Below are 24,625 nucleotides of genomic sequence, written 5' to 3'. Positions count from 1 at the left end.
CACTGTAATTGCCACGAATACGTATAGTTCGAGACCGAACAAAAAATCCTCCCCAATTAACGATTCCGCAAGGTTTCACCTTAATTGAATCGGAAAATGAGAATTTAACGAGAGCATCGGCGCGTTTATCGACTGCTGGAAATGAGCCTCGCGAAGGACTTTTCTCTAATAGAGAAAATAACAACAATTTCGAAATTTGAAACTGATAATTGCTTTCGTAGAAGTACGATCATTTTCGAAATAGATAAATCATCTTTTAAAATTGCAAAGATTTCTGAAAATCCAAGCGTCCCCGAAAAAAAAGCAGCTCCGAATAATCCATCATTTTCATCTATCGAATTAAATCTCCTTTCATGATTTTTTAATGCAAAAAATTGTAAATCCTTATGAAGGATCGTTCGCTGACGAGGAGGCAAAAAAAAATCGTTTGTCCTCAGAATTTTGCGTGCTCACTGTGTTTTTTAATTCGCGGAAAGCTTTCCCCATGATATCGCTTAAAATTCGTTATGACGAGACGGATCCTCGCAGCAACGTTCATCAGGAGGCGAAAAGAGCTCGAAAAAAATCATGATTCGTCGTAATATCATTTGTGACAGCTCTCACGAGTTTTTCACATTTGCATGAAATGTTTTTCACGATATTTCAATAGCTACATTAAAAGAAGCACTCGCGATTAATTTGTGGGGGAAGAAAAGGATTGAAAAAAGGCGCGTGCGTGTGTGTGACGATGAGAAAAGTATTTTCTGTCGGGGCTTATCGCTCGGCTGGTTTATTGGAAAATGATCGGTGGGCCGAGAGGAAGAGCGAGGGAGGGCGTTGATAAAACACAGCAATAGAAGAAGATTGCACATGCAAGTGAGCGAGCAGTTGCACGTGGTGGTATCTCGACATACTTCCGCGTACTCGGGGAAGAATGTTGGAGCGTTGGAACGAGAGGGAGTCCGTGTGGCGCGCAGGATCACTTCGATCCGTGAGCGAACAACGGAAGATGAGAGATACCAACGAGGAAAAGGGGGCGGGGGAGGAGAAAAAGGTAAACGAGGAACGAGATATTGGAGACGAAGCGGAGAAATGAAAATGCCAATTTAAGGGCGACGGTTAATGGTCGATCGAGTCTCTGGTCGGGCGAGCGATTTTCGATGACGAAAATCTCCAAATGAGAATGTGTGGGATTAAACGTGACAAAAACTGCTGGCTGTCCGAAGGAACAAACTATTCCTGACGCTTCCAAATCAGCAGCTTCGAATCGCTCGCTCCGTGCGAGACGCCGAGTTTTGTTGCGGTGAACGCGTTACTCCGACAGACGCGAGCGAATCAACCTTGAGTCAGCAGGACGAGCATCGAACAATCCCACTCGCACGAGAATGCCAGCCCCGTGCGGCCTCAACGCGTAGGCAGAGTCTCCGTTATTTCAATGACAGAAACAGATGAAAGAACCTCGTTGTCTTGCCTCCTGACAACGAGAGAGTACCAAGCTGCTAAACTTTCTCCTCGGAAAATCGATATAAACCATTGTACCGAGGCTAGGCTTTCAATGAATTTCCCTGTTTTTCCAGACACTCCCCCCGCCCTCCTCTTTCCGCTCCTTTTTTTTCACTCCGAACCAATCACCGGGGAGGTGTCACCCTGATGGAGTGCCATTTACCCATGAACCCATTCACAAGGACTATTTTCAATCGCGCGTCGATCCCGAACTTGTTGTAGTAACGTCCTTAAAGTCCGTCACCGACAATATATTTGCTTTCGCACTCCCGTTATTCGAAAGGTTGAATAAATAAGCGCGAAAAATTGAAGCCTCCTGAAGGAAGGAAGGAGCCTCCTGGCAGGCGTCGGCGATACTCTGCGAGACAGGAGAGCCGAAGATATATCTCGGGGTCGATCAACCCCCGGCGCTCCATTATCGAGCGGTTTCCGAATGAGCCTCGCGTACTCGAGCAGGGGCAGTGCCCCCTCATTAATATTCCCTTCTAAAGGGTCCTCCGCGGGGCAAGTAACTAATGATTGCGCTAATGAGAAGTATATTGGTTTACGTCCGAACGAATAACTTTTTTAATTAAGGCTGATGCGAAGACTCGTCCCTCTGCGCGAGGGCTCGTATTACTCGAAATATTCAAAATAGCGCGAGTCCGAGGGCCTTCGGAAACGAAATTCCGCTCGGTGAATCCCGAGCTTCCCATTAATCAAAGCGCCAATGCAAATTCGTGGGAAAATTCAAAATGGCTTACTCGCGGGGGCGAAATACTTGTGTCACTCTCGGCTCGTCAGTTCCAAGGTCGGGAGCGCGCAACTCGCAACGATCATTAATTCGAAAATGCAAAATGGCCGACGGAGATGTAATAACACACCCGCGGTGGAATTTCATTTCCGCATGACAAATTCGAAGCTTTCGCGCGACTCGAGACCTCGCGGCGGCGGCGGTCATTAATTGCGATATTCATGCGCGGAGAAAATTGGCGATCGTCCTCGTAGCGGCAGGTTTCATTTCCGCTTGACGAATTTCAAGGTTGTCCGAGACAAGAGCCTCGGTCGCGTTGAGATATAATGAAAGCGAGGCGTTCAGAATGACGTTGTCAGGAGGGTTTTCGGTTGCACGGTGCAACCGCCCTCGCTTTATCGTCCCGAGGACCGAGGGGGTGGGCTGACCGGTAAACACGCTCGGATTTCCATACGCAAAGCGTGTTTGTCGCCCGATCCTCGCATCTGCGGTCGACGCTCGAACCGCCGACCCCTCGACGATAAATGTCGCTGGCGGCCGCGCTGCACCGGGACTATTGACCCTCGCGCCTCATTATTTCCCATTTCTGACACACCGCCACAGCGCCGCGTGACTTCCGCTCCTGGTGCAACGTCGCGCGTGCGACGCTCCGCGCGTCCTTTCGGCAAACAGAAACGCCCGTTTTTCTTCGGGCTTCGTTAACCCCGCGCCGATCAATCGTCCAAACGAGCGTCGTTTGTTTATTCAGGTTTATTCATCGGGCTCGTCTCGTGTGCTCCGGCTTAATTTCCGAGCTTCTTTCCGGTTGGGACTCCCTCAAAATATGCTCCAGAAGTGATCCGAGTCATTTCCGGTAAATTTTCCTTGGCGAAAAACGCAGCAGAAAGTTCTGTTCTCCGCTTCCCCGGTACATCGTACGTCGTGTCCTCCTCCCTCAAGATCCGCTCGCTGCCCTCGTGTGTATAATTCGGCCATTAATCCCCGACAAAAGCAGATGAAAGACGGAAACTCTTTGCCGAGTTTTTCGGCTATACGGGAATGGAGATCCTCCGCTGAGGCAAACGAACGACCCCGGCAAGATACATTCTCAATAAAGCGGAGCGATTTATTCACCAGCTTGGGGAGATACAGCATAGCTTTGTATAGGAACGGTTTCAGCGAACAAGTTTATCTTCTTGATGCTTTTTCCCTTTGAATATCGCTGTCGAGATAACTCATCCCGATAACGTCCCCCTGCTTCGAGGTTCAATCGGATTTTTTTTTTCCTTCATCCCTGAACACACGCGCCGAGTGTAAAGGGGACTGGGCCGGAGCGGGGCAAAATGGGCCATCGCGGCTCCCGCAGAAGGAGTCTTCGGATAAAGCTCCGGAAAGCTCATCCATAGATAACCGCGCTCGAGGGCTCTTTCGGGGTCTGTAAAAAATGGAGGAAACTTTTGTGAGAAATATTTATTGAAATAAGGCGAAAAAAAGCCTGCTAAAAATCAGTTTTTTCGTCGATTTTGTCAAGTTTCGATTTCGTAGATGAAACTCGCGCCAATTTGCGTACAACATTTGAAGGGAGCGTTTCGGAGCAACGCGCGAGTCTCTCCGACCCAGTTTTCGCGTGTTCAATCCACGAGAATAATCCGAAATTTATAGTTTTCCGAAGAAACGTTTTCGTCTCTCGTACAGAGCGAAAATCCATCGGGAAGGAAGAGACACGGCGGTAGGCAGGAGGAGAAGAAAAGTTTCGGCTGCGAGACGAGCTTGCGAGTACCGAGGGGTGTATCGGAGGTTGGGTGGAAGCGGCGCGTAAGCCGGGGGAAAGGCGCGCGCGACCGAGAGCACACGAGGCTCGCCGAAACCCTCCGAATCTCTCCCCCGCTGCTCATTTACTCTTCCGACTGATAACGGGAGAGACTTTCGAGAGCCACGAGAATTTCTTCTCAGTCGCGAAGGAAAGCTTGCCAAGACGCTACACCCGCGTGCTCGAGCACGCGTTTTCTCTCCCTCGTGATTTGGAGAAACATTGAGATAAACAAGACTACGAAAATCGAGTCTAAAAACGAGAGAAAAAATCGTTCGTTTGCCAACCCGTTCAAAGTTGCAATTCCAAGTAATTTTTATTCCCACCATTCGAATATATTTCAGTGAGATTACCACGAGATCGATGCTTTTGACATTTCAAGACGATCCTTGCGATACTAATTTTATTCTTGACAACGAATCACCGATTCGTAATTCATCACCAGTTTTCTGGCCAATCGAATTTTTATTGCTTCCCACTCGCCAGTCTCGATCTTCCATCGAGATCTACCAATGCCAATTATTTTAAAAACAACCGATAAAACATCATTTTTTTGACGTTTGCTCCGACCAAGTGAGTAAATAAAAGGCCTAGGAAAACGGGGCGGGGGGCTCCATAATGAATTCGCGACCGACTCGGGGTCAAACACGAGCGCACGTGAACTCGTACACGAATATAGCACAAATGTCAGGTAAAAAGCTTACGAGCTGAGCCAACGCTCCCGCCCGGCTTTTTACTTGGTAGCGTGCGATCGGGCGCGATCAAAACAATGCCGTATTGTGTATTTTGCTCTCGCAGATCCCCTCTTTTCAACGGAATACGCGACTCACTCTTCCATCGCTTATGATCCAACATTGCGGAATATTTGATTGTCCCTCGGTAGCGTTGCGCTAATCGCATTATTATAAATTACATCGGAGCCCAAAAGTCCGACGATTCTCAATAAAATCGGCAGATTTCATAGCTGTAAAGACGAGTTATCCGTGGCCAGGAGTAACCGAAAGTTTGTGTTGTTTATGCGAAAATAATGATGAAAAAATTGGCGGTGAATCGATACGAATGAGAAGAAAAATTCTCGGTTCGAAAGATCGAAAACTGCTCGTTACGATTATTGCTCGATGATGATGAATAACGCATTGAAAATCGCACGAGCGGATGACGAGAGGACTTTGCTATGACGTAGGTTCCATGTGGTGGCTAACAAGTGACCTGTTTTTCTCGCTCTCGAGTAACCCACCACGAGAAATAATACAGCGGCGCGTTAAGCGTTTCAATGTTTCTGTGCGAAGCCGTGTTTTCATTGTTCGCGCGCCCTCGTTTTCCTCAAATTTTCATTCAAGTATGAAAACCGAATGAAAAGTCTCGCCTTGAACCGTTAAAAAGCGTCGATTCCGATTTTTCGACGTTTATTCTGAAATTATGCAACGATTATTCGACAGGAAATAGTCGCGGTTGAAAATCATCGCGAAGAATGAAGTTTATTTGCATAAACTGATATAGTGCGTTGCGGAGCGATTCGATTGGCCGAAGATCGAAAGCCGGGTGAACAGGCCATTTGGTAAGTTGATCAACGTCGTTGAATAACCGTCAGATTTTCATTTATATTTTTCCAGCGCCACGAAAGTCTCTCTCTTCCCCATCGATCTCCTTTTATAGTTTTCGCGTCGCGCGAGTACATTTCCCAAATGACAGTTGAACGCGCGAGCTCCTCATTTTATACGACTGGACGTAAAAAGAACGAGTCCCATGAAAAATGCGTACGATTATTCTCCTTGTTATTATTGCAGCGGCAAAGCACATATTTTTATGATCGTGTATACGACGCGTAGGATCGTTCGATATTACGTTGATGGATATAATTTTGATAAGTGCCTGTGCGTCATCTAAATTTAGTACCTCGTTAATTACAGCCTGCAAGCTCCACGTCCAAGTGGCCTATTTCGAGCTTACGACCCGCGTTGCACCGATGCACAACCAGATTTCATTAGCATAACGAGACCTTATTTTCTCCCATGAATATCTCACTGAATTACCGCCCCGAGGAAGCGTGTCTCGAGTCGCCAATTTGACTTTTCTCGGTCGCGCGCGGCCCTCCCCGCGCCCAAATTTAAGTTCGAAATCGTCGTGGAAAAAGCTCGAGGATCGGAAAAGGCGAGGGGCGTGGATGCGTCGTCCTGTCGCGGGGAAGAGAAAAGTTTAGCTTTTCGTGAAATCCCGGCGGCGGTTTTGCGAGGAATCGAGAAATGCATATACTCGTTACAAATACCACGGCGGCTCGGGATAACGAGAAAAGTTGGCTCGGGCTTTTTCACGAAAAATTGTAATTTGAGCTCGAAATCCGGAGGGATCGGAGCTGCGGATAGAACAGACGAAATACGCGGAGCGACCCCTCCCGAGCGGGGCTTTCACATTTGCCGGGTACATCGATCGCGCGCAAACTTCTGAGAAATAAAGTTCTTTAAAGTTTGTTATCGAGGAGAAAGTTGCGAGAATGGAAATTAATTGATCTCCGCTACGGGCGGAAAAACGAATCTGCAACGGGGACAGGTGAGCCGCCTCGCCCCGCCCGCCGCCCTCCGGATTCGCTATTGCCTCAATTATTTACAACCCTAACGGTCCACTACGTCGCCAACAGAAGAAATTACTCGCGAGGGACTCTTGAAAATTTGATACTCCATCAGTCCTCGAGGGTGGCGAGGGCGTCGCATCCGGCGTATGTAAACCCATCGCAAACATCCTCGCGCAAGCTTGTTTTTCTCGCATCCTTTTTATTCCCTCAGGCGACCGAGACGGTCGCGCGAGGGCCCGGAAAAGCGCGTGTTCGCAGAGAGAGAGAGAGAGAGAATAAAGTCCGGTGGGAAAGCAACGTGTAAGCGTATTTCTCCGCAGCACACAGAGTTTCCGAGACAGCTGTGAGCTTAACGGGAGCTTGGAAGAGAAAAGCCACAACTATAAATGCGAGCTAACAGCAACATAGCTAAGCACTCAGGCGAACTACTCAACGTCGAGAGATATAATAGAACGAGATTGAGAGTAGTTCCACTTGACTGTCACTCGAGAAGAAACGTACCGAGCGTCCCGACTGCTCGGCTACCTATAAACACTGTTTTCTCTGCTCTCTGCTCAAACCCACCGCGAGTCCATTTCGCTCGGGACAAAAAAACAAACCGTGAAACATCCATTTGCTCGGTAATTCTTATTCTCTTTGGAAGGGCCTCGCGATAGAGGCGATCCTCTCTGGCCTCTGAGTTCTCGCTCGGCCAATGCTCGTTGCTCGGTAATTCAAAGAACAATTGACGTTTCCCAGTAAGTCCAACTGTGTAAATGCGATGTAACGCCAATCCTTGCGGATGTCGGACACGCAACGTAAGCGGCGTTTGTAGGTATCGTGTAACTTTTTTAGAGCTCATCCAAAGCTCAGTTATCCGCGTCGACAGCCCACAAAACTCGTAAATCATCGCGCCGCTTCCTATCGCGCGACTCGACCCCGGCAACTTTCTTTTCTCGCGGATTCTCGCATATTTATAACTACCAAATTCATGCATAATGTAGGATGCGCGATGTTAATATGGAGGAAAGCAAACAATGGAGATTCTCGTGCCCGTGGAGTGTATAACGCGCGTGAATATTTATGAGCGTTTAGTTTCAATCCGCGAAATTAGCTGAGGATGCATGGTGCGCGCGGCGTTTAATGGAAAAGAAGATTCGTCGCAGACGCGACTTTAAAAAGTGACCTGCTCCGGTGACTTTTTAAAGTTCACCGGAGTGCAAACGAATTAAAAAGTTCTCGATCCTCGTTGACCGAAGCTCGGAGATCGATTCGTTCGCGACCGCGGACCGAAGCGTATCGCAGGGCGATAAAAATAAACGTGTCGAAATAATTTGGATGTGACGAAAGTTGCTTGATCCTACTTCGGCTCGCGCCGATGACCCGCCGCCGGATAATCCGCGAAATCCGGCTGCCAACTCGGCTGCCTGGCATTTAGAATTCCATAAAAGCTTCACGATTTTTTCTCCCCTTTCCGCCCCTAGGCCGCTGCCGCTTTTACCGTTAATCCTCGAAAGAGAACCGGCTGGAGAGGAAACTCCTTTCCTCCGTTTTTTCCCGTTGGGGATTGAACGCGGGACGAACGCGCGCTAGCGTGTTCGTCGATCCTTAATACATCAAGCCCGCGCGAACTTGACGGCGAGGCAACTCTGAAAAGAAGGGGGCTGGGGGATCGCGAGGCCGGGGACGAGAGGAGCGCGCAGCAGTCATGTTTTGCCTCGAGGATTCGAACCGAGCCTCATATTTTTTATCCATTTCTGAAAACTTGGAAATCTCTCAGCCCTCCCCCGCCGGAGCCTCCGCTCGGACGGTTTCTAGGTCGCGGCTCCCTTCGCGCTCTCGTTCGGCCTCGCGCGAATTTTTTCTCCACGGAAAAACGAGGGAAAAACAACAAAATCTTGACACGCTTTCCATTTCTCTTTTTCCCCCAACGATTTTCTTGTTTGTTCCTATACGACGCGCATCGAATCCTCGCAATTTCCCACGATAGATTCGAAACTTTTATTCGGAATCGAGTCGAGTATTTTTCAATATCTTTTCATAAATACGAAATGAAGCTTTGAAACTCGCCCTCGTTTTAATGACGATTCGAATCGATAAAGACTCACGGGAAAATGAAAGCGAGCGACGACAAAGGATCCTGCGGAAAAAGACTGAAAATATAGCATCCTGTTCTCGGAGAGCAAATACAAAAACGATTTCCGGGCTATTCGCGATACGCTTCGGCGATCCCTTTTTTCTGCATCCGGGTCAGAGTACATTTCTTGTTGCGTCGCTCGCTCTCCTCAGGCACATGCCCTCGGTGACCTCTGGATATTTAGTGCTCTTTTTCCGAGCTCTCGTCGCTCTCTTTCGACTCTGTTGAGTTATGTAGTGCGCTCTAATGCGAATCCAAGTGTGTGTACAAACCACGAAAATGCTTGACGAGATTGGGTCACGTGCCGATGACGCTGCTCGAGTCGGTTCCCCGAGCGCTGGCGATCGGAAAACTTGTAAGTGCAGCAACCGGAATATGCGAGCAAACGCGAAGATAATGCCACGTGCGTCTGTGATTTCATGCTCCGTTTATCTTCTCAGTTTCCCTCTCTCTCTCGTTTTTTTCTATTCCAAATGCCAGCTCCGTTAGCCGCACGATTCGTAAAGCTTTTTACTTTGTTCTTTCCCGGTCTCTATTGCCCCCCATTTGAATATCAAACGTTTCATCATGCCCGGCAAGTGAATTGGGATTAGACTCTGAAACGGAGAATCAATCGATTCGTTGATCGAATTGAAAATCAGGCGCGGATCGGGCCTCGTGTCCCTCGAATTCGATTTCTTCATCAACGCCAGTCCCCCGCCCACCTGCCCGCTCGCGCTCCCGCCCTTTACAAACCCTTTGCTCTCCTAGCCCGCTTTGACCTTTTGACCCCTATTTCTCGGCCGGCTTCTCCCTTATTCCGCCACAGTCCCGCGTCCCCCGTTTCACCCGCGAAGATGCAAAAATTCTTCTCCGAGAGTCCGGAGCCCGCGAACAGAAGCAGGCAACTGCTCCGCGGTTAAGTTGATATGAAAAGGGGCCGCCGTTATAAGAGGCTTGAGGGAACGAGCGCTCGGCAGATACGATAAAAGGGAGACAAGATCGTAGAAACGGTATTGATTGTACCGTGCGATCGACGTCTCGAATTATTCAAATGTCAATCCTGTCCGGAGAAGCGAGAGAGAGAGAGAGAGAGAGAGAGAAACGGAGGACTCTGTGTCAACGAATATTGGGGTCGATCGATAATACAACTCCCTGACCGACCTTTTCACGTTGATAGTATATAGGACGAATGGAGTTTAGCGACGTGTGAGATGGGGGCGCAATAAAAGGGATGGATGTCGATCGGGTTGCTGTTATATGCGAGAGCCCCTTTTATGTCTCCATTGAAAGAGGCAATGCGAGAATTTCTCGAGTCCTTAATCGTTCGACGAGGAGAAGACGAGAGACGTTCCAACTCGGGTCGAAACTTGAGGTCAAATCTCGCGTCATAACGCGCTGTGCTATCGCCCCGTGGCGGTGTTGCGTCGGGCTAATTACAAGAGTATTTGTCGCACGTGCGCCACCTCGCAGCACGCAATTCTCATCAAAATCCGCTTTAACTCTATCAATTATCAATTTTCTCGGTAAAGTTGAACGAGTTACGAGGAAATTGAGTTTACTTCGCTCGCGCGCAGATAGAGACCCCGGCGACATTTCTCATCCTCGTGAACCCATCGAGCGAGTCGAGAGTTCCTCCAGCGGGGAACCGATCGAACTTTTCTTCCGAAACTCCGACCTCCGATAACTCCTCCACCCTCCCATGCGTTGCTTTCATTCAATATCATATTTTCACAGCCGCGCTAAACCCACTCGCCGTTAACCGCTACGAAAAAGCCACTTTGAGCTTGCGGACTCGAATTTAACGAATTACGAGCGATTAAACCCTCCCCCGTCGAATGGTGTGTCACCGATCCAACGAAAGCGACTAAAGATTCGAAGCGATCGCTTCCCCGACGAAAATCCTCGCATACGCTAATCCCCCGCATTCGAAATACCTCCGCGCTGCGATCCGTCATCCGGATTTAATGGCAAACTAGAACGCCGATGTTTGTTCGTATCGTGAAACAGCACAGAGAAGGATAAAACTTTGATGAATTATCAAATTCCTTTGTCATCGGCTTTTTTGAAAGCTGCTCGACAAAATGGCACTCGATACCAAATCGACGTCAAAGGTTCACGAGCCCCAGAAGCATTGCCCCGAAAACTCGCGGATTCTCGGTCACGCAAATAATCCTAAAATGTTGTAAATTACATTAAAAAAGTCGATGATGAAGTCTGCAACTCCGCGTCTCGCTCCATAATTCAGGAGCAAAAGTACGAATGGAAAGCCGGTGAGGAAACGAAGGAAGTGCGACGGTGAAAAATTAGCGCAACTTATTTCCAAGCAACTGGAAACAAGAGATTAACTGGGAATGCTTCGGGAAACGGTCGAATAGTCGGCAAAGTGGTCGAAGCTTCGTTCCCCGTCAGACAGCATGACACAGCAATAAGTATCGCGCAGTACGAGGCTTTTTTAACGTCAGGGGTTGTAAGGTCGAAGGTCGCTGTCTGTCGGATCGTTTTCGAAATCCGACACTCGTTACTAATAGCCGTCGCAGGCTGGCTCGTCGAATTCCGTACCCTTTAGCGGTGGCGCGCATTGGCCGAGGGATCCGGATACCGAAGCTTCGCGAAGGGTTCCGTTTGGCTTTCAATAAACAGAAAAAGCCTCGTTCGCCCTCGGAAACCTTGGCGGGTTCGGCTCGCGCGGTGGATAACCTTTGTTTTTGTTTTTGTTTGTCGAGCTATCGTCGGGTACGTGGCTCGTTATTTCGTATGGCTCTCGCGCGACACCCGCGCGCGGGTCAAAAAATATTTATACGCGATGAGGTATCCTTCGGAGGGAACGCGACCTCCTTCGCCGGTTAACAGTTGTTGCGCCCTCGCGCATACGTTTTGCCTAAAATAACGAGAGGGAATTCCCCCTTTGCTCGTCAACGTCCTACCGAATTCCCAGCACACCGAGAAAGCTCGGTGGTTGGATTACGAAGGCCCTTCGCATTGCTCACGCTCCTCCCGGTAGAATACAAACCACTTTGAGATTGGTCTGCTCGCGAGGGCAGGGACTCGAGGAGCGTTCAACGATCGCGGACACTTGGATCAACTTGGGGATCGAGTCCCCGCTCGAACCTTGACGTTCAGTGGCTTCTCGATTAACGGAACTTGATAAAGCGATTGGTGAAACTTTGATGATTCGCACTTGGGCAACGACACGATGGGAGCAGCTCGAGATCTGTCGAGCCTCCTCACTGCGAGCCCGAATTTCAGTCTCGAACGAATTTTCCATTGATTCGTTGTTGCACGATATCGAGTAAGCGAATTTCTTCCTAAATGTGAGAGACGCGAACTCAAATTCTTGCGCGCTCAATTAAATTATCTCGCACAGCCGTTGGAAAACGCATGATCGAAAAAGGTGGGGGAGGTTCCTGCGTTTCCTAGTGTAAGAACGAGGGTTTTTCGTTCGACATTGTGTCATCTCTCCAGTCAATCTTTCCATAGTTGAAGCACGTTAGAAACAAACCCAAACAGATCCAATAAACCCGAACCGAAAAAAGTCCCAACAAGTCCAATCAAACCATAGTGGCAAAGGACAGTGGCAAAAATTAAAAATCTACTAGAATCAATTTGTAGATCGAAGTAGAGCGGAGCCTTCAAAATACACCCTAATACACACCCTAATAAATGATGGTTTTTTTTTAGATTGTTTTAAGAAGCTAATGAGTTATGAAGCTAGAATGCTTATCGCTAAGTTACGAAGAATTATCATTTCAAAAGACTGTTGACAGATCTATCATGATTTTCATGAATATTTGCTCGTAGCGTTGTTAAGAGGATGGATCAGTCGGTATATCGCAACCATGAGTGCGAGAGAGATAGTTGCAAATTTCGAAATCGAAATTCTTCGACACAGTTTGACCGATTAAAAAAAGGCTCTGTCAGTCGATTTTTGCCATCGTTCCGCGTAGGCTGACAGAGCCTTTTTTTAATCGATCAAACCGTGTAAAAGAATTTCGATTTCGAAAATTCCAAGTGAGGTTAATCGACTGATCCATACATGACATAAATGACAAAAGCATAATGGAATGATTCTATTATGAATTTGTCGACAAACTTGCGAGCCGACGAAGCGCGGGCAGCTGATCTGGAAAGTTGACACGTTTCTAAGATTTTCGTTCAGTACGAGCGGTTATCCGTGAGAAAAGTACCAGTCAACGAAAAATATGAGCACATACAACAGTCAAGGAAATGTCGGGTTGGCGCTGTACTTGGAGAGTTTCAATGATAAAAAAATACACTGGAGAGATGACACGGTGTCGCTCCGTTAAATTTGATGAGAAAGTTTACCCCGTTTACGCGCCTCGAAAATGGTGTTTGCACGGGGTGAGTGCGGGCATTGAAAACGTAACGCTTTGCGGGTAAACTTATTCTCCGACGAGGAAGCCGCGATTTATATGGAATTGCGATTCTCCGAGAATAGCGCCGTGTTGGAATAGCTAACGCGATAAAACCGATTGTTGAATCTTCCCGCTGGAAAGTTATCCCGGCATTTTGTCCCTCGAAGGAAATGGTTCGAGTTACCAAAGACAAAAGAACCGGGAACAAGCCGCTTCTCTTCACCGCGTGTTCTTCGATATTAATCAATGAGCAAGCGAAACGTTCGTCACTGTTAATTTCCTCGCTTCGCTGCTCGAACGCTCATTTACATTCCAGGCCATTTCTCTCCCGTTATCCGGAGCAACCCGTTCGATCGCACAGTTTATAATTACAAAGTTTTCCTCAATTTCTCCACAAAGTTCTTAACCGATCACAAAAAATCGTGGATCCACGTTTTTTTACGTAGTCCACCACTGTCAATTATCGCCGCCATCATAAAATTTAACTTCGAACGAAAGTTCGTCGAAAAGAATGCATAAATAAATCGTTTTTTCTCTTTATCCTAATACATTGGTTTTTGGAGGAGCGAAAAACTCTTGGAATATCGAAGAAAAGTGGTGTTTGCTCGGTGGAGCAACCTGACAGGTTTTCCTCTTAGTTTCCGGAATCTTATTTCTTTCCAGCACGCACTTTCGTGTAGTGCCACTCTAATCGTTCGACGCTCGCTCCTACCTCCGGAGTGTCTTTCCTCTCGCTTCGATCCAACTAATTTCGCCCTTTTCCTTCCGGTCCTTTTTCATCCGAAGCTCTTTAGTGCGGTACGCACACAGTGTCCCTCGACTTCCACCCTCGTACACGTCTCACCCTCGTTCACTTATGCCCTCCCGCCCCGCCGCCATCCCTGACCCCAACTTCGCCCTCGTTCTCTCCCTCGTAACTTCAGTATCTTTCGGCCTATTCTTCCTCCATTTCTTTTACCTTTCGCCCCTCTTTTTCCTCACGGTTGAGCATGTGTCATGCGAAACAAAAAAACTTTCATGTGTAATTGGCTCGAGCGAGTGTCAAATCGAGCGTTTTTATATCTTTTTCGTTATCTCTTTTGTTGATTCGTCATCGGAGAACGACGAAGGAACGATTTGGGGAGATGACATTTCTTCCTGCTCCACGTTTTTTCTTTGTGAATAATTCTTCTTTCCCTCAAGTCCCGATCGATACGAATTTTCTTTCGTTTTTTATCATTAACCGAAGCGTTGTTAAATCGAGATGAAAATGGTCGTTTGAAAAATGATGATTTTGCATGGAGCGCGGGGTGACGCAACGCTTTCGGTACGCCACGACTGCGTAAATGCGACCAAGGTCAAAAGGTCACGACCTCGACCGTGTTCTCGTTCGGATCGAATTTTCTAGTCGTCGTCTGGACTCTGTATCCATAAATGAGAATATATAATTATATATCCCGAACGCGGAGGTTCACTGCGAAGGGGTGGAAATATCCCGGTAATACGAAATAGCGTGTATCAGTGATCCGTTGCGTGAGCCCGGAGGGCTTTTGCGCCTGCTGTTGATGTTTGTTGCGATGACGGATTCACCGCGGCTCATTATTTCAGGCTGCCCCGCGCTCAAATTGATTCCGCAGTTGCCTCGACCGCTCGACAGAACCGCGCGTCCAACTGTTGTTTCAGAGTTCCAACAAACATTCGAAAAATGTCTCTGTTAGATTCCGCGGGTTTTAAAATTGAAACGTTTCACAATCAAGCCCAAAATTCAGGAGGGTCCAAAACTTTCGTACAAAAATTTTCTAACTTTTTCAGCAATCTCGAAGGCTCGATACTCGGAGTTTGACAGTTCTCGCTATGTCAGTCTCAATCGTCCAAAAAGCTTTATTTTTAGACCTTCCGGGACTTTCGCGACGTAATATATCGTCATTTTTCTCAGTCTGTACAATATTTATCAGGCCAGGTCGTTTAGGAACCTTTATTATCCCTCGTCCCTACAACTTTAACAATATAATATCGTCATCTTGGTATAGCTGGCTCTTTCGCAATGAATAAAAAAACATGAAGCGCGACACCCTCGTATCTGTGAACATATCTCGACGGGCTTAAACGAATTTTTCCCCACGACACTTTAGGACTACTCCACGATTCTGGACGTCCCCTTTATTCGTGAGCTTCTATGTATGACGAGAGAGTAGAACAGAAAGAGAGAGAGAGAGAGAGAGCGAGAAAGTGAGCGTCTCCCTCCCTCCGTATTACATGCATTCGTACATAGAAAATCCATTAACGTTATTACTCATATATGTATGTACGAGCAACAATATTCCCCCGTGTACACCGCGTGAGCTTCTAGCACTCGTTTCACTACGAAGGAGGACCTACGAGCTCGGGCCATCGTTCATTTCCTCCCAGCATGCAATTACGACACACTATTTATTTTTTCCTTTATTCCGGTCCCTTCCGTCAGCTCGTATTATTATTATTTTTTTTCTATTTCAATAGCATTTTTCCTTTCTATTCGTTCTAGGACACGATCTTCGATGAAATCGAGCTGACGGATCTCACACTCGCAGAATGCAGCACTAAAAACGCCAATCACAGCTTCCAAGTGAGTATACGATCAACTTTTTTTTGACCCCGCAATAAATTGAACGAAGAAACGAAAAATGTGCGTTTTTCGAACAAGCACAAAAATTCGGGTCATTTGATTATCGATAAATGAAAAATTGCTAATTAAATCTCTTATGGCCAGCAAAAAGATGATAGAACGATATTCTTAAGGCCTTATATACTCTTGCAGCAGGCGAAAAAACGTGATTTTCTTGATTTTGTTTTCGACGAGAAAATAAATGTTTATTGAAAAACTTTGACTGACATTCATTAGTAGATATGTTCACGTGTACAATTTTTTTTCATCAAAAAATATTAATTCGATCCGCACCAAATTTATACCAATTATTTATTATAATAATAGCTTGGGCCTGGACGAAGAATTTGTAAAAATTTCTATTTCAAAAAAGTGGCGACAGCCTTAACAAAAGATTCATTTTTTGACGTGCTATATTTTCGGTTTTTTTGTCACAATTTTTTTTTTCAACAAAATACAAAATCTTCCGCCCAGGCCCTATAGCTATTATTATAATAAATAAGTGATATAAATTTGATATGGATCGGATTAATAGTTTTCTAGTAATCGTGTCCACCCTAAAGGTATTTTTCAAAAAATACGATTCTGAGATAATCGCGTTTAAAGATTCAAGTATTAGACGACCGTGCGCACCAGGCGGTCGGTCGAAATACTCATAGCTACGAATCTCTTTATGAAATTTCGTGAGAATATTCTTCAGACACTGTACTTGAATAATTATATCAAATAAAAACAATTTTCGATTTTTTCACCCATCACAAGTGTATATACAAGGCCTTAATATCGGATAAAACTGGGTTGCCACTAGCCAGCTCAAAACTCGGAAAAGCTGGATAATGAAACTAGCGCATTTTTAGTAGTAGTAGTACGAAAACTATAAATGCGTATCTTATCGTGCAGTATAGTCGATTAAGCTGATTTTTATCATGACGAATAAAGTATTCTTGGTCATTTGCATGTTTATTTACTTTTTTAATTACCTCGCAATTGAGGAGTCGAAGGGGCTTCGAAAACGATGCTCTCTCGGAGATAATGCTCATTGAAGAATAAAACTGTGGTCTTTTCTTGCCCAAGAGAGCAATACGTGGGATAAACGTGGGTTTTCATTTTATTAGCTTCATTAAAGCTAATGGGCTCACGAAATTTTTTTCTTTATTTATTATTTTCGGACCCCTCCCGAGTTATGTGCCAGACGGAGTAAATGTTGTTCGTTAATTATTCTCGCAAGTATTTAATAAGAATATGGGAGGCGATAAAAAAAAGGTGAATGAGATAATGAAAGAAAAAAAAGCTGCCTCCTGTGAGGTTTGAACTCACGACCCCTGGTTTACGAGACCAGTGCTCTACCACTGAGCTAAAGAGGCTTGTTGCGTAACGATGCGCGAGGATGTTACTTTTCTTACGTATCAATAACAAAATGTTTATTTCAACGCGTTTATTTATAAATTAATTATCTTGTTAATCCCGTGATGTCGTTTGATTGAATTTTCGACCGAGGACGATTTTCGACGACGTGAGAGAGAAAAGCAACATTTTTCTTATTTAACCTCAGCTAGCTTTGCGAACGACGATTTCTTTTGTTTTTTCGCAAATTTGGTAACATTGTTGATTGATGCTGCTGCGAAACTCTGGCTGAATGAATTCAAAATCGGAAGATAAATATATCGATTGTTTTCTTGTTTTTCCTCATAACATATTTTTCAGTTTTTAACTATTTGTTCGTTTTTTTTACGTTGATAAAATACTTTTGGAAAAAATGTTGAAGCTTGTGAAGAAATCTTTTTGCGAGTTTAAAAAAAAGAAGAATTTTTCGGAGCGACATGCGCGTCGCGAAAATAAAATCTTAAAAAATGTATTTCGTATACGGACGCGAAGAGCAGCGTCTTGTGTGGATTTCGTTTTTTTTTCCATCGACATTTTACTCGATTTTTTAAAACTTTTTTCTTTTAAACTATCGAAAATAATGCTAAGCATATATTGTTAAATGTTTTTCATTGCTTTTTTTTTTATTTATCTGCTGTGAAAATACACTATTTTCAAATGCCTCCAAAACAACAGAGAACGCGATCCCGTTTTAAGGTACATGGGAAACTTAACCTCAAAGTTTTTGAGGTTATATATCTACTCTGAATATTATTTTATGTATTTTCTTTGCTCGAAAATGTTCCTTACATTTTTAATTTATATTTTTTTTACTCTTTATTATTGCGGCGAGCATTTTAATTATAGTATGGTACAAATACGGAGAATGTTTTAAATTATAATCGAGTTCTATTCACTATTTGGCGGTTTTCTATTAATCTACAATTTGCATTCTCTGCAAATCCATACATTTTACGAGACTTTTTAAAGAACTTGAACGTTAAAATATCCCCCGATAATAATCTGAAACGTTTGTCTATTTTTCCAAAATGTTCCTAATTTCAGTGATTTACCATGTTCTCTTGTTTTTTTTTGAAAATTATCACACGATATAAATTGTTCGAAACAGGTGATAACGCCATTCAGATCGCTAGTCCTCTGTGGTGAAAGTAGACAAGACATGGAGGAGTGGCTGGGCGCTTTGAGAACAGCTGGCGAAGGTCGTCCTCAAGGTGATGCCGGAACTGCCGAATTATTGGGTGGCAATCATCACTGGTATGCCACGAGCCATGCTCGGCCAACTTATTGCAATGTTTGTCGAGATGCGCTCTATGGTAAGTCACCGAATAGGCATTTCGACAAAATTTTCCATTCGAAAATACATTTTTCGCACGATCCTATCTATTTTCTCCACAGGTGTAACTTCGCACGGTCTGAGCTGTGAAGTTTGTAAATACAAGGTGCACAAAAGATGTAGCACCAAAGCAATAAACAATTGTAAGTGGACCACATTAGCGTCGATCGGTAAAGATATCATCGAGGACCAAGATGGGGTAAATAATTGACAAACATTCGAATAACGAAAAACAATATCATTACTGTTTACTTGATTTTCAGAACATACAAATGCCGCATCAATGGATGGAAGGCAATTTGCCAGTGTCCTCGAAGTGTTTTGTTTGTGATAAGACGTGTGGTTCTGTGCTCAGGTATTTTAAAGAGAAATTCTAGAGAAGAAATGAATCCTGATGTAATGAAAAAAAAAGATAATTGGTAATTTCTATTTCAATGATTGCACAGGCTTCAGGATTGGCGGTGTCTGTGGTGCAGGACAACAGTGCACACGGCATGTAGGCCAGCTATAAGCGTTACATGTCCATTAGGACCGTCGAAACTCAGCGTCGTACCTCCCACGGCGTTACACAGTATAGGTGATTTTCAATCATAAGTTTTTTTTATTTAATTTTTGGCTTAGACATAATAATTATGATGTCAAAATTGTTCTTCTATTTTGATTATTAGGTAGCGACGAAGCTTGGGAGGCAGTTCGACCCAACGGTTGCAGTCCACTTTTAGTTTTCGTAAACAGCAAATCAGGTGACAATCAAGGCATCAAGTTCCTGAGGAGATTCAAACAATTATTGAATCCTGCACAAGTATTTGATCTCATCAATGGTGGCCCTGGACCAGGGTAAGAATTATTTTCGTACTACAGTTGTCCTTCTATATACATATTTATCGAGGCGATATCATGGATTATATCGCGATATTCCCCTGGGCTCGTTAACGGTAGTAATAATAACAATAACAATAGGAGATAAGACTATCGATTTTTTTAACGATGAAAATACCGGTGATTATGGAGAAATATTAATTGGGGAAAAAATGCTGGAAAATTCTTCCTTGTCCTCCATTCCCTTCCCCGCTCCTTCCCGAAAAAATGGAGTTCTGAATGAATCTGGGGATTGTCGATGAAATCTTGAGATACGAGAATTTGTTATTGTGCGGTGTCGTAAACAGGCTAAGATTGTTTCGGCATTTCGACCCCTTCCGGATTCTCGTATGCAGCGGAGATGGCTCCGTTGGTTGGGTACTCTCCGAGATCGATCGGTTAGGAATGCACGTGAGTAACGCCCTTTTAAGGCTGTGCACGAGGATTTTTCCACTCTGGAATTTTTTTCTGATTTCTTATCCGTTTTTGTTTTTTCTGGATTTTCTTTTTTCATTTTATCTACATTCCATCCTCTTTATCATTTGGTTTTTAGTTTTCAAAATATATTTTCTCTTGGGAACGGTTTTTTTTACTAAAAGTCATTTAAGCTTTCTTGGATCTATTCATATTTTTCTTCTATCATATCAATCATCATTATGGTATTGTTTATGTTGGTGATTCCTCTCGATAGTCTCTGTCAACGATGGTTCTCTCCTTTGAATTGGTTTTGTCTTCTTAATATTCGACGTTCATGTATCTCTCAATCTTTCTCTTTCTCTTTCTCTCTCTCTCTCTCTCTCTCTCTCTCTGCATGTGGTCCAAGTTTTAACAATTGCAGCATGTGACCAATCTATATTGATAATTGAGCTATTTTAGTTCTAACGACGCGTACGAGAAATTAGTTGATAGTTATTTAGAAAAGATCAACAACGAGAATCGGCAGCTCATCGCGGTTGATCAATTAATTATAAATTGATTTGTGTATTTATCATTCTTAAGCTGTTGGTTGTAATCGCAAAACTTTGCCAAATGAAAGAAAATGAGTGGAAACGAAAAATTTGAATACATTTCGTTTGCGACAGAAGCAATGCCAGGTCGGTGTGTTGCCGCTGGGAACCGGAAACGATTTGGCACGTGTATTGGGATGGGGAGCTTCGTGCGATGACGATACGCACTTGCCCCAATTGTTGGAGAAATATGAGAAAGCTGGTACAAAAATGCTCGATCGCTGGAGCATCATGACGTTTCAACGTAGCATATCGTTGCAGTGTCGTAAAATGAGCCTCAATCAGACTGAATTGTCGTTGAACGTGTCGATGGTACATCAATACGAGGACAATGCTACTTCCCATATTGCCAATATTCTTCAATCGGACCAAGACCCCATCATTATATCTAGTGCCAAGTATACACATATTATTACACAATGGATAAATGAACGAAAATTCCAAAATTTGGCTTAAACTCAAAATCAATGTGGAAATACACGACCATACCAAAAATTTTTTATCATTTTCAGAGTTTTGTGCGAAACCGTGAAAGATTTTGCGACGCGTGTTCTCGAAGCGAGTATGAATGTGGGCGATGAGCAGCTGGGTGAAAAATGTGTGGTCCTCCAACAAAAATTGGATCTTTTGTTGCAAACGTTGAACAACGAGGAAAATTGTTTTTCCGATAATACTACGGAGGACGCTGAGCTCGGTACCACACTGAAAGACAACGACGCTTCGCCAGGCTTTCTGACGGGACAAGAAAAAGGAGTTCTGGAAAAACCAGAGAAGGATATTACGAATTTGAAACGTGTGAGAAAGAGAAAGGACAGAAAGGAGAAAGAAGCCATGCTCGCAAGGTAAACCGATGACCACAGATAACCGTTGGGAACAAAATTGATATTTCCAAATATTTTGATATTTTTCTACAATGCGATATGAAATCTCATTTTTTCCGTTTCCAGGGCCAACAGTTTGAAAAGAGCAATCAGGCAACTGGTTGAGCATACCGAACTCGTAATTGACGATCACAACAATCCTGGAAAAGGTTTCAAAAAGGCCCCAAATATTACAGTCACTGATGATACATCAAATACGTTGACTCGTAAAGGTCTAATATTATTATTATCATTTCTCTTTGTTATGCTCAAAATACAAGGTGAAATAGTTTTTTTTTTTTTTATCCCGTGTTTTTCATATATTCACAGATAAGAAGGAAAAGCTTGAATTGCTTGGATTGACATTAGAGCAATCGGAAAACCTGTGCCCAATGCCGACAATCCTGTCGGCAAATAGTATGGAAATATCACCTTGCCCGAGTCCAACACCAAATTTGGCATCTCTGAGTCCGATGCCCGATTTAAGGCGGGATTCTCAAGCCGAAGAAATGTTGACTCTGCCAGCACCCGATGGATTCGCCGATAGTCGACGAAATAGTTCTAATTTGCCATCCGATGGTTTGGCTGATAGTAGACGAAATAGTTCCAATGTTCCTCCAGAGTGAGCACTTTTTATTCGTGGTTTTTCGTTTGTCGGCAAAATTTGATATGACGAAAATAAAATTGACGTTTCAGTTCTACATTCAATTTCATGCGACCTTCGGCACTGATAAAAGCGAGCGAACGTGAGGAAATAGCGAATTTCGAGCATCGACAGAATTCAGAACCGACACAACTGGAAACACCGACGGACGTGCAAATCACTGTGACAAGTACGACTCTGGATACGAGCTCGCGTTCGGATGATACGACGATCCAGGACGCTCTAATTTCCCCGGATTCTGACTCTAGCGCCAATATCTCAACCGGTTGTATTCACCGACCAGAAGTCAACAACAGTGGGCCACATACTTACGTTTCTCGCAGCAGTTGTAGCAACAGCATAGTCAGCTCCGATAGCCTTGTCTCCGATACACTCGACTCCAAAAGTTGTACAGTCAAGAACAGCGAAAGTGAAATTGGTAGGTCAATAAAAATTTTCTTTTCAAGAATTTTTTCTTTTAATAAAATTTCATTATTGGAATTGATTTCTAATCGCTTAAATCTTTATCTGAATTCAACGTAAGTAAGATAGAAACCATTTATAGAAGTTATTCGGGCATATAGTGATTTACAATGATGTGGTAGAAAAAAGGGGTAGTCAAAATAAAATATGTATTCGGATAATTTGTCTTGACGCATTTTCAGGACACATAGACAGTGATATATTGGATTCGACGAAGCGTTCGGAGATGTCGGAAATGGGACACATTGATTCGCCAGAGAACTCCGAGATGTGCGCCAGTGAGATACAAACTTCGGAAAGTATGATCGACGATTTGAGCTCCCTGGGACAAGACTTGATAAGCACTATGCTCGGTGAGAAATACGACTCGGTCAGGGAATGTATCGAGTATGAGCATAATACGGGAGAAAGGGCGAGAAAATATTGTAGCTTGGCACAATTTGTTGAAGGGAACGATATAGCAAGGCGTTCGTTCAAAAGACCCTCGCGTTACACGAGCATTCTCTCCAAAGAGGTTCGTTTCAAAACTTTTTCAATTTCAAAAAACGACACAATACACGATCACTTCGGTTGACCTGTGAAATTCCATTCGGATCGAACCTTTTTTGAGCAAAGCGTTATATTTCAATGATTTCAAGAATCTTTTCTATAGCAAAAGAAAATACTATGAATTATTAATGAATGTTAAAATTATTGGAAAATAGAATTCCAAGACAAAAGCAACAGGAACCATAGGAGAAGGAGGAGAAACTGCGTTGGGGTTGGACGACGGAGATGCGATATTGCGAGAGAATTCAATGGAAAACGAGCGAACGAGCGATCTTCTCAATCCGGTGTGTTGTTTCAACGTGACCTCGGACGAATCAGGAACGAATGAAAACGATGGAGCGAATTTTCCACCGGCCATAAGCGTGATCGTTGATCCACCCAGTCCATCGATGTCAATAGAGAGCCGAAATGATCTTTCGCCGGGCTGCATCGACGTTCCAGAATCGAATTTACGGCGATACAGTGGCGGTAGCATGGAAAAATGTGAGTAATCCACCACATTCCTTTTCTTCAACTTACGTATCACGATTGAAACGGCCATTCGACTGTAAGAGAAGGAAAATATATATTGAACGAAAATATTTTATCCAATCGTCAGTGAGCGTAGAATTGCCGGAAACAGGCTTTTCACCCCAAGCGACACGTCGTATAAGCAGCGGAAGTTTGCTGAAAGCATCCGAAGTCGTTTCCCTCGCCGCTTCCACCGCGAGACTCGGTGGCTCCAATATGAGCTTACGCCACGATCGAGCAAAATCTGTCGATAAATCTGAGGATGTTAAAAAATTGCCCATCATTAATCCACTCGTGCAGTTACCAATGTGGCCGAGTACGTAAATTTATATTGATTGTTTATAATTTAGTAAATATCATTCATTTTTAATGGAATTTTTGGCAGACGTGAGTGGTGGTGCGGGCCTCATTAGTCAAGCTCTTCTCGCGAATGCTGACGCTCTCTGTGCGGCTGTCTCGCCTCTCATGGATCCTGACGAAACTTTGATGTACGTAAAATGATGGGAAAAATTATTTAAATTCGATATTTGCATTATTGATTTTTTTTTCTTGCGTTCACAGGGAAGGTTACTTCGAACGATGTGTGATGAATAATTATTTTGGTATTGGTATCGATGCCAAAATAAGTCTCGATTTTCATCACAAACGCGAGGAACATCCAGAAAAGTGTCGATCTCGAGCGAAAAATTATATGTGGTATGGAGTTTTGGGCTCGAAACAATGGCTTCAAAAAACTTACAAAAACCTGGAACAGAGAGTTCAACTAGAGTGCGATGGACAGAGAATTCCATTGCCTTCTCTGCAGGGCATAGTTGTTCTCAATATTCCAAGGTAAGCAACTATTCATTAATCATTGATTGAAACTTTTAAAATAATGAATGAATTCATATTATTCAATTTATTCCATGTTTTTCAACTTTTTCAGCTTCATGGGCGGAACGAATTTCTGGGGAGGAACGAAGGAGGGCGATTTATTTTTGGCACCTTCTTTCGACGATCGTATTTTGGAAGTGGTTGCAGTATTTGGTTCTGTACAAATGGCTGCATCGAGATTAATCAATTTGCAACATCATCGTATCGCCCAATGTCAAACGGTTCAGATAAATATTCTCGGTGAAGAGGGTGTTCCCATACAAGTTGATGGCGAAGCATGGATTCAACCCCCAGGAATGATAAGAATTATTCACAAAAATCGTATGCAAATGCTATATCGAAATCGAGTAAGTATCACAATATTTTTGTACAGAAAACAAATTTCCAGAAATTTTCACCTGTTTTGACTGCTGATATTCTTCAAATGAAAACAAGACATTTTGATTTATTTTGAAAAAA

At 44.1% G+C, this 24,625-nt stretch overlaps 1 protein-coding gene and 1 non-coding gene across 10 annotated transcripts in view; one reads left to right on the top strand and one right to left on the bottom strand.

Moving 5' to 3' along the window:
- The window catches only part of LOC122418347 (diacylglycerol kinase eta), a 30,863-nt gene that overhangs the window by 1,625 nt on the left and 4,613 nt on the right, over positions 1-24,625 (top strand). For 2 of the 9 annotated variants that reach the window (XM_043432497.1, XM_043432493.1), the window contains exons 4-21: positions 15,548-15,628; positions 18,159-18,363; positions 18,446-18,582; positions 18,647-18,738; positions 18,830-18,960; positions 19,052-19,220; positions 19,550-19,652; positions 20,324-20,646; positions 20,761-21,090; positions 21,196-21,341; positions 21,439-21,730; positions 21,805-22,190; positions 22,417-22,748; positions 22,939-23,266; positions 23,382-23,609; positions 23,679-23,781; positions 23,855-24,124; positions 24,219-24,513. In XM_043432497.1, coding sequence (XP_043288432.1) covers positions 15,548-15,628; positions 18,159-18,363; positions 18,446-18,582; positions 18,647-18,738; positions 18,830-18,960; positions 19,052-19,220; positions 19,550-19,652; positions 20,324-20,646; positions 20,761-21,090; positions 21,196-21,341; positions 21,439-21,730; positions 21,805-22,190; positions 22,417-22,748; positions 22,939-23,266; positions 23,382-23,609; positions 23,679-23,781; positions 23,855-24,124; positions 24,219-24,513 — 3,951 coding nt within the window. Of the gene's footprint in view, positions 1-4,159; positions 4,314-5,443; positions 5,563-15,547; positions 15,629-17,496; positions 17,747-18,158; positions 18,364-18,445; positions 18,583-18,646; positions 18,739-18,829; positions 18,961-19,051; positions 19,221-19,549; positions 19,653-20,323; positions 20,647-20,760; positions 21,091-21,195; positions 21,342-21,438; positions 21,731-21,804; positions 22,191-22,416; positions 22,749-22,938; positions 23,267-23,381; positions 23,610-23,678; positions 23,782-23,854; positions 24,125-24,218; positions 24,514-24,625 lie in introns of those variants that run through there. The other 7 variants (XM_043432502.1, XM_043432498.1, XM_043432494.1 and 4 more) reach the window with 7 other exon arrangements.
- Positions 16,960-17,031, bottom strand: TRNAT-CGU (transfer RNA threonine (anticodon CGU)). The gene has a single exon. It is a non-coding gene; the product is annotated as a tRNA-Thr (tRNA).

Source organism: Venturia canescens, chromosome 11 (genome assembly GCF_019457755.1).
Source record: "Venturia canescens isolate UGA chromosome 11, ASM1945775v1, whole genome shotgun sequence".
NCBI classification, from domain to species: Eukaryota; Metazoa; Arthropoda; class Insecta; order Hymenoptera; family Ichneumonidae; genus Venturia; species Venturia canescens.
This window is presented reverse-complemented; position numbering and strand designations above follow the sequence as displayed.